The sequence below is a fragment of the Gavialis gangeticus genome, unplaced genomic scaffold, assembly GCF_001723915.1.
Source record: "Gavialis gangeticus isolate Ggan-Ray unplaced genomic scaffold, GavGan_comp1, whole genome shotgun sequence".
NCBI classification, from domain to species: domain Eukaryota; kingdom Metazoa; phylum Chordata; order Crocodylia; family Gavialidae; genus Gavialis; species Gavialis gangeticus.
Genome location: NW_017729031.1, coordinates 55175510 through 55189093, shown reverse-complemented (window position 1 = coordinate 55189093; position 13584 = coordinate 55175510). Strand labels below are relative to the sequence as shown.

Genomic DNA, 13584 nt, shown 5'->3' with positions numbered 1-13584 from the left:
ATGCTCACCTCACCCCAAATTTTGGTATCATCAGCGAATTTAAACAGGTTGCATTTCACCCTATTGTCCAAATCACTGATGAAGAAATTGAACAGCACAGGCCCAAAGACCGAGCCCTGGGGGACTCCGCTGCCCACCTCCCCCCCAGGCTGAATATTCCCTACCTCTGTTCAATCTGCTTCTGTATCTAACCTCTTCCTCTACCTTCTGCTTCCTGCCTTATCTGCTGCTGTGCTGCCTGTCCCCTCCGTGGTCTGCCATGTGCCACACACAGAGGCTTCCTGTGCCACTTGTACCACATGTTGGCCACCGTGGACAAACTGTACCTACATCAAAGTGTAAGCACAAGTACCTGACAGCTAGAACACAGTCTAATCCTGATTAAGGATTTCAGAGATATTAAATCAGATAGGATGGAATATATAATAAAGTCACAGAGAAGACTTTCTATGGTTTTCTTCTACACCTTAACATAAAGACTAAAAAGGTGAAGAGACGAGATCTTGGTCAGGGAGGAAACCAGCTGAAAGCTCTTAGACCAACAGTTGTAAAACTAACATAAAACTTCCCTTCAGACTAATCTTATTTAAAAAAAGAATTGGGAGCAGAAGGGGATGGAAAACAAATGTAAAGCTTTGTCTGAGATTTACAGGAAGACCCACTAAGCATATGAAAGGACAACACATTCTTCTGTTAGTCACTTCAAAAGGGATGATCATTACACTGAAAAAAAACAAGGCCCCATTGAGCCCAAACATATACCATTCATCTCTTCAAGGACAAGTTCTGGAGAGCTCATGTAATACAAATCACAAAGTGTCTTCGCATTTTCATAGCCATCTATAATATATCAAAGCAGAAACAAGTTAAAGAAAATGAGCATTTCCACCACACACTTTTCCCAGTTATAGTTTTCTGATAAGTTGGTCAGCGAAAATGAAAGATTTTATGAACTGCATTGCAGATGGTTCATTATTTTCTATCCAAAAATGAAATACAAGTAGAACTGCCAAAACATGACATTTGAACTAAAATTTTCTGTCCCAGCTAAGGGAGAAATTAAATACCTGCTTTATGTTAGTTCACACTCTATAGATTTTCAAGTACCTTTTCAAAATTCTTGTTCAGCAGGTCTGCTGGAATTTACCTTTAATAACTCCTACAACATCACAGTTGGGATTAATGCTTCCAATGTGTTTTGGGTGAGCTGGATTAACTTTAATTTTTCCACCAAAAAGCAAAGCTGCCAAATAAAAAACAATAGCATTTAATAACAAACATAAAAAAAAAGTAAAAACCATTAAATTACTTCTTCAGCAGTGCTGTATGGAAAAGAACAAACATTCTATAAATCCCTCTTTGGCATTCCTTAAAAAAAAGAGGGGGATGGGACGGTTGATGAACTTGACAGTGCATTTGTATGTGTGTGCTCATTTGTTGATAAATAGATCAGGAAGTTGTAGTATGTAGTAGTACTTATTTAAGTAAACAACAAATAGTTAACAAATAAAAAAAAAACAAAAAAAATACAGGCACCTTCAATTTGACTCCTCCCGGCCCCTTTAAACAGTAGCACTTACAATGTTGATTAAGGAGCATTCTAATTGATATGCGACTCATGTAGAAACGATCCAAAAAGTACTGCACATTCTGGGAGGTTACTGGATCAATACCAAAGCTCTCCTTGTACTCAACTACACCCTGAGCCATAGTAGGGATTACATCATTATGTCGATTCCGGATTTTGATCACAGTATCTGTAAAACTAAAATCAATGCATGGTCAATTTTTTTTCTTTACTTTCAAGTGAATTCAAAGTTCATTCAATAAACCAGATTCTCACTAAAGATCAAAACTTACTGCCCCAACTAATGAAGGATCAGCTGCACTTGATAAAGCAGAATTAAGATCACATGTATCCGAGTGATTCACAACCCACTTAATCTGCAGCAGGTTGCCAAATTAAAATGAACTGTTCAACTGTTTGCTGTGGCTTTCACTTCAAAGGGCACTTTTTCTCCAGACTTCTTGTATTAACAGTAATGTCCCTCTAAAATCAAGGGAAGCGATTTTTCTGCTATACTGAGCACTGGCGAGGCCTCATCTCTAATACTCTGTCCAGTTCTGGGCCCCATGCTTCAAGTTGTGGACAGATTAGAAAAAGTCTAACACAGCACAGGAAAAATAATTAGAGACCTGCAAACCATGAGGAAAGGCTGAAAGAGCTAGGGTTACAGTCTGGAAAACTGATGTCTGAGAGGGGATTTAGTAAGAGTCTTCAATTACCTGAAGGGCAGCTATAAAGGGGATGGAGATAAAAAAGTATTTGTGGCTGTAGGGGACAGGACAGGACAGGACAGGACTAGGAGCAAGGGCCTCAAACAGCAGAGGTAATACAGGTTGGAGATTAGGAAGAACTTTCTGACTACAAGGGTGGTCACCTGTAGGAACAAGCTACCTAGAGAAGTTGCAGAATCTCCATCTCTGGAAACTGTCAAGAGTAGGTTAGACAGCCACTTGACTGGGGTGGTTTAAAACCAAGGGTGATCCTGCCTCAAGCAAGGGGCTGGGCTAGATGACCTCATGAGGTTCCTTACAGCACTACTTTCCTGTGATCAGCTGGAGCTCATCAGCAGTCCTATGCAGCAAACTGGAAAAGTGACATCCTCTGAAGTAAAAGTAGCAGCAAACAGCTGGAGCATGTCAGTAGTGCCGTACAGTTGTTTGCTATGACTATGTATGGGTTAACCTTCACTTTGCAGAAGGGCAAAGGACCTAACCTTATGAAAGATATGGGTTTGATTGTATTCACATAAATGATGCCCTTTATTGAAAAGGTCATTAGAAGTGCAATGCATAACAGTAGTTTTTCAGAGGTAGAGATCATCCTTAAAAACTGAAGCGGGAACAGTAACTTTTGCTTTGATTGCTATCTGGCATCTAATATACAGACACTGATACACTGAGGTGCCATTTCCTAACTCACACCATATGTTCCATCTTACACCTTTTCAATTTCTTTAGTTTTAAGTAGCAGTTCCAAGATCAGAATTTGAATTTGGTCAAATCAAATAAGCAAAAGGTAATGCCTTCCCCTCCCCACCTCCTTGATTTAGTGAAAGTCTGTAGCTCTTATTATTCTTCTATCCCTTACTAAAATGTCAAAAACGTTAAAGAGCTTTCTTGATTTGAAATTTCTTGTTGCCAGGACTTACACATACACACAAACACATATACACACATACATATTGGAATTAAAAATACACTTACCTATGAATAGTTTCTGAATCTTCTGCATTTTTGTCCTTGAAGTCAAGGATCTCCTGAAGACTCTGATCATACCTTAAAAAAATGAAGTTCTGGATGATAAATTTTTGTCCACACGGATCCTCCATTTTGCGAAGATACTAATGCTTAACACCTCTTAGCTCTGAAGAAGGAAAAATGCCATAGCCTCAAAATAGTCATCCTACTGTTTAAAAGGCGCTAACATTCTCAGGCCCTATTTTCAGATACTGTCAGCTTCCTAAATAGCTTTATGCTGCATGCACTCCTGCTTGTTTTTGGCCAAAATTAAGTCTCTTTTTACTTTATTGAAGTTTGAGCATTCAAATGGATAAGCAAAGTATTAACTCACGATCATATATTTTAAAAAGTGGTTTTCTATATTTGAAAAAATATATTCATATTTTCCTTCTCTATTTTGAGTACTTAATTTTAAAATTTAAAATACATGCAATTCTCAGGAAAAGGTTGTAATAGTTTCAGCACAGTATATGCTGTTTACCTTGCAACTTAAAATGCTGTATTTTCTCACACACAGCATGCCCCAGAATATAATGTGCACCTTGTGTTTAAAAGGCAGAATGAAGAAAAAAAGATTTTTCCAGTTATGGCTGCATAAAGCAGGGACAGAGACTACTTTTCAGCTGGCCCTCCCTCCTTTTCCTGATTAACTAAAGCTGATGCCTTAGGTCAGGGGCCGGCAATTATTCTGCGAAGAGGGCCGCTTACCCAGTTTTGGCAAGCTGTCGAGGACTGCATGGGTACCTCCGCCCCTTGACAGGTGCCCCACCCCCTGGTCACCATCTTGGGACCAATGTCCCAGGGCCAGCACTAGTGGGCCCCAAAGCAGGGTGCAGGCTGGCAGGAGCTATGGAGCCAGGCTGGGCTGCACCAGCAGGGAGAGAGGGGAGCTGGCCCGGCTCCACAGAGCCCCTGCCAGCTGGGAACCTGTACACCTGCTGCCCTACCCTGGGCCCGGCTGACACCGGTGTGGGCCCCATGCTCCCACTCGCTCTCAGTGCCCCCAGTACAGGCAGGGGACAGTTATAAACACTATCATTATCTCCAAATTCATTCACTTTATTCAAAAAAGGCTTCTCAGCAATTTCACTTTCACCTTTCTAAAGGTCCTGACTTGAATTACCCTGGCACCAGTGAAGACAGAGAATTAACTCAAACCAACTAAAGCAGTGGACTAATGGGAGCTCACATTCAGGCCCAAAACAATTTACTGGGTTCACTAGATAAAGGTGCTACAATATTTGCTAGAAAAGGGTTCTCAGCCATAGGTTCCTTGTTGGTATCACACACATTCCTTAACTGTTGTTCACAAAGAAATATATTTTTCATTTTAGCTCTGCCTCATGCAAACTTGGTGCAACTGTCATCCCACTTTTAAATTTTGGTATTAGTTAGAATAGCTGACTCACAATATTAGAATTACAGGCCATGACTGTTACATTAAAAAACAATTCATTCTTCATTCTGAACTCTCTCCACTATTAGCCATTCATGCCTCCTTAACTCTGGGCCCTTAGCCTCGTATTTGACTGCTAGCCCATGAGACCTAAGCTTTTAGCCGGAAAAAATGCTCTTCAGCGCTACACTGAGCCAAAATAGCCCATTCACGCCAGTTATATCCTGCCCATCACAAGCACAACTCTCCACACACACTCTTCCTTCTTCCACTAAATTTATCCAGGGAGAGATAAAAACATTTCTCATAGGACCAATCACAGAGTTAAAGCAACAAAGTTTAGTCAGCCCGAAGGCTGACACAAGTAAGACTAAACCTGACCCTTCTGTCAGAAAGCTATGGTTCCCAGGTAGATATTTCTTTAGGATTGTGTTTGTAAAGGTAGGCAGTTTTCAGTCATTTGAAAGGAATGACTGCCCTCATGCAAGCCTCAAAATATAAACAGGCTTCTGTCTTAAACAGTGGTGGAGAAAAAACTAACGCACTTCCCTGAGTGCTTAGCAGGGCAAGAGATTGCAACCATAAGTCGTGACAAAGACTGAATGCATACACAGGTATAATAAAATGATGTGGGCTTGCTCTCTCCACGCAAAATAACACTGCTGTATCCCCTCACATTTAAATTGGCAATCGCCATTTCTACATTGCATTCAGAGTTCCAGCACACTGTACACATGCCTGCGATCCTGCGGAGACGGGTTACAAGCTGGTGCGGAGAGTAGGGGGAAAAAGCGGCCCCTCCCCCACCCTGCAGCTGGCATTCCGTAGCAGCCGCTCCCAGCCTGCCTGGAGCTGCCTGTGCCTGCTCAGGACAGCCCCACCAGGCTGCGAGCAGCTGCAGCAGAAAGCACTGGCCACGGGACGGGTGAGGGGCCACTTTTCCCCGGGCTCAGTTTTTTCCCAGGGTCCCGCCCCCCGCTTACCTGAGGTTCCGGCTGGGGCAGCTACATGGTCCCCGGCCAGAAGTCCCTGCTGGGGCTTCTGGCTGGGGGGGCAGGACGGAGCTGTTGCAGAAGCCCACTGGGCTTCCCCTGGGTCCTACTGCCCTTGGTTCCTGTTATTTTTTACAGGAACCAAAGACAGATAAATATTAATTTTCTAAATTTTTTTAGACGCCCCACGAGCTGGATAGAATAGCCTCATGGGTCGGATGCAGCCCACGGGCCATATTTTGCCCACCCCTGCCTTAGGTGTTTGTGAAAACTGGTCTCCATGTGTGGATCTATGGTTTTGAAACAAGCTAATCTAGAGCTATGAAATAGGAGAAGAGAGATCAGGAGCATATAGCAGGCCAGAAAATTGCCCTAAGAAAGGTTATCTTGACCATTAAAAAGGAGAGATGATTGTTAATATCTGTAAGTGAAGAACAATGAGCCACTAAGACTACTAACTCTCTCAGCTGCTTGAATAGTAATACTGCAGCTGCTGCACCGCGGAGCAGAAATCAAAGCCAGGAACTTCTATCCTGGGCAGAAAATCAGTTTCTCTGCTTAATAATACACAACCCAATTTTGCAAAAGGTTCGTGTTGTATGTGGGAAACCTGGTATCCATTAGACACGGTATTCTAGTTCAGATCAAGAAAGCTACAGGATCCTCAAAAAGAACAGAAAATGAGGAAAATACAGAGGATCTCTGAGATCACTTCTGTTCTGTGGAGGTAAGAGGATAGAAGATTGTAAACTGTTAGCCATCTAAGTAGTGTTATATACTGTACAGGGTTCCGATCTTGTAGAACAGAGGATTGAATGATTTGACGGCTTCTGCCTTAACAGAAGGTGAGCTGAAAGTAGTTAACGTTTAAAATTAGCATCTGAAGTGAGGGAAACACTCTACACAGACCCAAAGTGGCACGAGTAATAAGAATCAAGCGATACCGGGGGGTGGGGAATCTGTTACGTATATGCCAGTACTAGATGAGCAAGAAAACCAACAAGAATCTGATAATGAAATTAATTAACTCAAATGAAAACGTAAAAACAAAACAAAACAGGCCTGGAATGTTAAAAAAAAAAAAAGCAACTGGATATACGCCACTTAAGAGAGGAAAGAAAGGCAAGGAGCAACTCTAAATCAAAAACAGGTAAGTTCAAAGAACAGTACCTGGAACAATCAAGAATTAATAACCCAACTAATAAATGAGAAGGGGTTATTAGGTGTGGAGTATATCAGAATCCTCTCCCAAAACTGGGGGGGGGGAGGAAACAGGATGAGTATTTGTTCACCCAAGTCCTAGATGACTTCAACAGGATGACTTTAACCCTTCCCCGAAATAATTAAATTCTATACATGGAAAATTATAAATTTGTTCCGAATTTGTTACAATTTTCCTTGTACAGAAGCTAATTATTGGGGGGCCATCTTAAATTCATGCCCCCGCTGCTGCAGCAGAGAAAACAGTGGCAAGGGATGAGTGGCCTAACCCCCATCCCTTGCACCCCACAGAACATGCCCCCTGTGGCGTCTCCCCCCCAACCACTTGTCCCTCCAGAGTGTCTTCCTTTCCCTCTGCCACCTGGGCCACTTGCCACCCTGGCACCTGACCCCCCCACACTGGCTGTTGGCTCTGTCCCTTCACGAGCCATTATTTACTCCATGCAGCAGCTCAGGTTCTGCCTCCAGCCAGGCAATGGCAGTGGCAGCAGCAACAGCAGCTCACCTGCCTCTGTGCAGTCTCCCCCATGCTCCTCTCAGGCCACACACTGCACAGTCTCTCCCCTACTGGCACCATGTGGTCTCCCTTGTGCTTCCCCCACACCTCTCTGAGCCCTGCACCACATGGCCTACCCTGCACCTGCACTCTCCATGTCAAAGGTGGGGGTGGGGACTCATCTTGGATGTAAGTAAATATGGTAGTACTTTTAACCTACAACCTGTAACATGAAGGAAGAAATTGCTTTATGATGAGGGACTCTGTTCTCAAGGACCCATGTCAAAAGTCTCATGTTGCTACTAGTGAAACATGCTCAGAATTCCAACACCTAGGTGATATATTTTTAACATATGTTGCACACAAATTGGAAGTAAAATTCTCTGTGCACTGGACCTCACTCTGATGGATAAGGATAGACTGACCACTGAACTGAAAACTGACAGTCTCCTTGGTGCAAGCAATCACAGCCTAATTCTAGTAATGTGCAAACAGAAGTGTTGCTATGAGTAACATGTACTTGAAGCTTTAAAAGGGCCAAAGTTCAAAAAAAACCAAAACCCTGAAAGTTCAATGAGTGGAATGAAGGGTAGCACAAAAATAAGTAATAACTGAATGAGAACCTTCTAGACACTTGAACACAAACAAAACACGTTTTTTATTTAACACCATTCTAGTTAAGATAAAGCAAAGTTGCATTTTTTAAAAAAACATCATCAAAACAGGGAAGCTAAAAGCAGCAGTGGGCAACTGATACTAGGCAAAATAACAGGTAGCTGATAAGAGACTCCATCATTAAACAACAGTACCATAAGTGGCAACCAACCTGCTTTTACACAGAACAGATCTTGTCAAATTATGAACCAATTTAATACAAAAAAAATGAAAAGAGACATAATGTATATAACCTATAAGACATCTGACTTAAGCCTACATCATGATGTTATAAAACATTTACTACAATGAATCAATATAACCCCTATCAAATGTATATATAATAAACTGGCTAGTGGATCATAAGCTAACTTGGGTGTTTCAGATGAGGTCCTACAATGATCTATTGTTGGCCTAGAGCTGGTCAGCATGCCAAACTGAAAGAAACTGACACTGACAAAGATTACAGATGACATATATTGGCCCAGGAGCACATAAAGAGAAAAGCCAGTGATATAGGCTCCTCTGAATTACTCCCCAAGGTTGGCTCACTTGAACAACATGACTTTCAACAATTAAATGCAAGATCATACATTCAGGAGCAAACAATATAGGTTATGCTGCGGGGCTGTATCCTTGAATGAAATAACAATTAAAAGGTGTTTGAAGTACTGGCAGATAACCAGTCAAACTAAAAGAGTGAAACCGACTAACCATTTGTATATTCTAAGAAAGAAAATGTACATGTCATGAACTAGCAACCAAATACTCAAAATTCTCAATCAAATATAGGCTGGTATATAAGGGCGTGTGTATTCAAAACAGGGGCCCTAAATTGAAGCAGTGGGTTTTAAAAAACACAGCTTCAATTTAGGGCTGATTAAACCCGTGTCATGTACACATCCTGCTGACACCTGCCTCTCCAGTGTGGAGGGGAAGAAGAGCCGCTGGTGAGCGGAGCAGTCCCTGGGCTGGGTAGGGGCTGGTGCTTCCCTCCGCAGCAGCAAGGACCCCCCACAGGCACCCGGCCCGGGAGGCACCACAGCCGCAGAGGGAGGCATGCAGATCAAGCAGGCAGGTAGGTCCTGGGGATGGGGGGGGGGAGCGGGGGGGTGTGCAAAATTCAGGCTCACTGCTTTTCTTGGGCAGAGGTTGCTTTCCTGGGCTGCTGCCAGGCTGCCTGAAGAGCTTCCTGAAGAGCCATGGAGCCGCACGGAGCCTTGAAGTCGTTTTAGTTTGCTGCACCCCAAGTCATTTAAGGTGCATGACGCTGCCAAATTTCCCACAGCAGCTGGAATTAATACACAATACACTGCCAATGCGTGCAAACACCAACACCATTAAAGTAGTGCAAAAGCATTTAGCCCACTTTAAAGTGTTGTGCACACACGCCTCTCGTTTCATCTACACACGGCCCAAGTTTAAAATTTTGTACTTAGTAGTGGGTGTGTCTACACGTGCATTGATGTGCTTTAGTTAATGCACATTATATCTAGTACTACTATTGCGAGGTACTAGGAATGTGCATTATACTGTCTTAATGTGCATTAACTAAACAGCACATTTTTAAGTGACACTTAATGCATATTAGCCTATTTTAATGCACATTAACTAAATAGCATGATTTTTTTTAGGGCTCCTATACACCTGCGGGGAGCTTGCTCCAACACACTAGAGATCCAGTGCATCAGAGCAGACTCAATTAATCAAGTCTGCTGGAGCATGGAAACTGACACGCTCCAGCAGCCTTTCGCATTATGTGTATCATTGCCCCCGTACATCTCCGCACTGAAAAAATGGTGGTAGGGCATTTTGAAATAAAACACATTAGATGAGCTTTAGTTCAAAGTGCCTTGCTGACATTTTTTCAGTGCAAGGACACATAGGGGGACACTGATATGTGACACATGGGCCCTTTTAATTAGTGCAGCTCACTAATTAATGTGCCCACCACAACACCCCACAGCACATGTAAAAATGCCTGTAGTGAGGCTTTAATGCACATTAAAATTGGCTAATGCACATGTATAGACGCACCCATTCTCTCTGTTAAATTCTAAATTATTTTATTCAGAATAAATTGTGTAATGATACCACAAGCACCACAAGGAGTTTTTTTTCCCCTATAAAATCATTGATTTATTCATTTCACTTAATATTAATTGCAAAGGAAACTCTTAAAAGATAATATAACAAACAAAGCAGTTCTCACCAGCTCTGCACTAGCTGAACTGAAGGTGTTCTTAAAAGGTTGTCTGGAAGCAGACTTATTTCTTTCATTATATTTGCCAATCTTACAGGTAACTCTTGACGTAAAAACATAAATGAAGTCTTTTCACAAGCATTTTCTGATCCTAAGTCAAAAAAATATGTGGGAGAAAAAAATAAGAGCAAAGTTAACACCTGTGGTTAACACACAGAAAAATCTATTTATCTGCACACACTTTTGCAGTCTCATCTCAACACTAAATCAGGATCAGATGGTAACTAGTTGGTCAGGCACCCTGTTTATTTTTTTGCAGTCACAGGGAGCCTGTTTTTTTTCTGTATAAAAAAAAAATCACAAATTCTCTGATTTTAAAAAGCACAAATTGTATATACATTTTTTGTCAATTCTGATTAAAACCCCCAAAATCTGCATTTTTCCACAATTAAAATGAAATGCCACTAGATGTATAGGTATCAGTTGACCACAATGTTTTATTGATATATTTACAATTTTAAAGAAATTTGGAAGCCTACCAGTGCCTCAATTGGTATAATGGGAGCAGAGCAGAGCCCAGTTCCCCCTTCTCCACAGGCAGCATGGCTGGAGTGGCGGGGGCGGAGGGGAGAAGGGGTGGATGCAGGCTGGCTGGGGACTCAGGGCTCCCTGATGTGGTGCCCTCCCCCTGGGGCCTCCGCAGCCCAGTTGACAGGACCTAGCATGGCAGACCAGAGCACGGCCAGGCAAGGAGGTTCAATGCCACTGTCAGGCACCACACCACCATGGCGAGGCACCCCTTGCCCCCTGGCAGTAGCGGAGGGCACAACCCTGCACCTCCACACCTGCTGCTGAAACTTGGGTCTACTACAGTATGACTTGACACTTCCAAACTTATTTTGTGTGTGGTACTTTGTTTTCAAGTAGCAGGAAATGCCTTCCATTATCACTCTTGAACTGACAACACTGTTAAAAATTTGGTCTCCCATTGGTTGTTCCTATCAAAATAAACTGATGCTTAAGTCAGGTTTCTCTTTGATGCTTTGCTTCATTATAATGAAGATACAAAGCCCAGTTTGTATGAATACAGGAGAAAAAACTAACAAGGCAGTCCTTGTTTACTGTTCCAAGCCTCCTCTTAGTCAGCACTTAGCCCAAATCTTTGTCTATAATCTTCTCTCAAGGCCACATTTGCAGGGTGCTCAGACTGTCATGACTTTTGCTTGCTTGCTCTCTCACACCTCTCTAAAACAATAACCAGTTAAACTGTCTGTATGTTTTGTTGCTTTGGGCAGAGGCCACTACTGTTTCAGCTATCTACTTCTATAGAGAGAGGTGGCTCAGTCATGTTAGTCACAAGTCAGGTAGAAGATAGGGCAGTCTCTAAGATACCAACCTGCCCTAGTTTCTGCATGTTTCTATACAGGAGGTCAGCCACTTTTTCCCGATCCCAAATGGAGGATGGCTCCACTAGGGCTACAAACAGACATCACATTTGTCCCCAGAAAAAAACATTTTATCCCAGAACAAAGTTTCGTCATTCAAACAATCATATCTGTTGTCCCAAGACAAATCCTAACGAGGATCATGAGACAAGAAGTGCTGAAAGTTTGTCGCAGGACATCACAAAGTATCTCTGAACCTCCGGACTACATCACTGAGTCAATGGCAGAGAAGCAGCACTGCGTTGATCTGCTCATGAAACCCTGATTGAAAGAATGATGAGTGTGTGTGTTTATGCTGGTACTAGGACTTTTATTATCTGGCAGAAACATGGTCACAATGTGTCCTGGGACTAATGCAATGTCTGCTCCTAGCCTAAGTTCAACAAGGCTTAACATAATCATAACTCTTTAAAAATTGCAAAGAGGCAAGAATTCTTGTGGGTGATCTATTTTAATGGGCCAGCTGCCCAGCTGAAATAGATGTAGGCATATCACGGTACCCTTCCTCTGGCCTCTGGGAGGGAAGCAGACACAGCAGAGCTAAGTGGCAGACAGAACAAAAGCATGAGTGAAAAAAGATTGCTCAAGAGTGTTGTTATCACCAGTGAAGTGCAGAAGTTATCAAGTAGATTATAATGGGCCATGAAGTCACTATGTTAAATCCCTGGTGTACTTAGTACTTAGTGTCCAGACTTATTGAATTTAAGTTCTCAAGCTCATCTTATAAAAATGCTGGGCACATTAACTGCCATGCGATCTGCAGGACACAGATAAAGTTCCTCAAACAGACAAAGCCCTATGATTTGAATGCTTCCATTAGATCTTTTCATTATTATTATTTAAATTTTTCCATGTCCCAAGCCAAATCAATTCCAAATCTGTGAGTCAGTCCAGAACCATAAGTGGCCCTACAACCAGCAAACATCCTTGGCCCCCACCTGGGGCTTCAGATGTGCCTGTACCTAGGATGCCCACCAAAGGATTTGGGAACAAGCCCAGAACCTTGTGGTTTGGATGCCCCTTAGTTTCACTTGCCCTCAGCCATACAACCGCAGGAGCAAGCAGGGAGGAATGCTTCCATTAGATCTACTTGATGTTAAAAAAATAAAGATATCAAATCAAATCATCATCCAACTTATCCTCCCGTCTGGGGCCTATAGCAAAGGCACCCATCATGATGTTGTACTTGCTATTTCCTCCCTTTCCGTGTACCCAAAGCGCATCAACAGGTCTTCCACCCACGTCCCCCCACTCCTCTAAACAAGGGTGCATCCAGAGGCAGCCGTGTGCCCTCACCCACCAAGCCTAGGCTGCTGGATGCTTTGCTTGGTACAGCACGGCTTGCCATCGCTTCCCCAACCATGCAACTTCTGCTGCAGCTGGAGCCAGGCTGCCTGAAGCTGCAGGCTTTGTTGAGGACGGTTTTAGGAAGAGCTCAGGTTATGGATTTGTACAGGCCAGTCTGAACAGGGACGACCCCGCCATCCGTCCTCGGGCAGGGGTGGGACTAGGTGCCCGCTGGAGGAGCCCGCCAGCCCCATTTCTCCAGGACGCCGAGGACATTTTGGCAACTGAGAGGGCAGACACCCCTCAAGGCTGCTCCACACAAAGGCAGGGGCCTCCCCCTGCTCCCGCCTGGCAGTGAAGGCGCCCTCAGAGGGCAGGGCAGGGCAGGGCAGGGCAAAACACTGCTGCCCCACCTCGCCGAAGCAGGGAGGCCGCGCGGGAACCTGCCGGGGCCGGGGCTGTCCCTCCTAGCAGGGCACTCACCGAAGTCCAGGAACTGCTTCATGGAGAGGGGCGAGGGCGAGAAACGGGCGTAGAAGTCCACCTGCTGCGGCAGCCCAGCCGGCGACACGCAGCGCCGCAGC

The 13584-nt window shown here is 43.6% G+C and overlaps 1 protein-coding gene across 5 annotated transcripts in view; it reads right to left on the bottom strand.

Moving 5' to 3' along the window:
* Nucleotides 1-13584, bottom strand: part of PDK1 (pyruvate dehydrogenase kinase 1) — a 29842-nt gene extending 16258 nt beyond the window's left edge. For 3 of the 5 annotated variants that reach the window (XR_002098567.1, XM_019522932.1, XM_019522931.1), the window contains exons 1-6: nt 13484-13584; nt 10278-10419; nt 3271-3342; nt 1581-1765; nt 1148-1243; nt 763-840 (exon numbers count right to left, since the gene is read on the bottom strand). Coding sequence is in view for 2 of the 5 variants with exons in the window: in XM_019522932.1 (XP_019378477.1) it covers nt 763-840; nt 1148-1243; nt 1581-1765; nt 3271-3342; nt 10278-10419; nt 13484-13505 (595 nt within the window). In the remaining 3 variants the exon portion in view is untranslated. Of the gene's footprint in view, nt 1-762; nt 841-1147; nt 1244-1580; nt 1766-3270; nt 3431-10277; nt 10420-13483 lie in introns of those variants that run through there. The other 2 variants (XR_002098568.1, XR_002098569.1) reach the window with 2 other exon arrangements.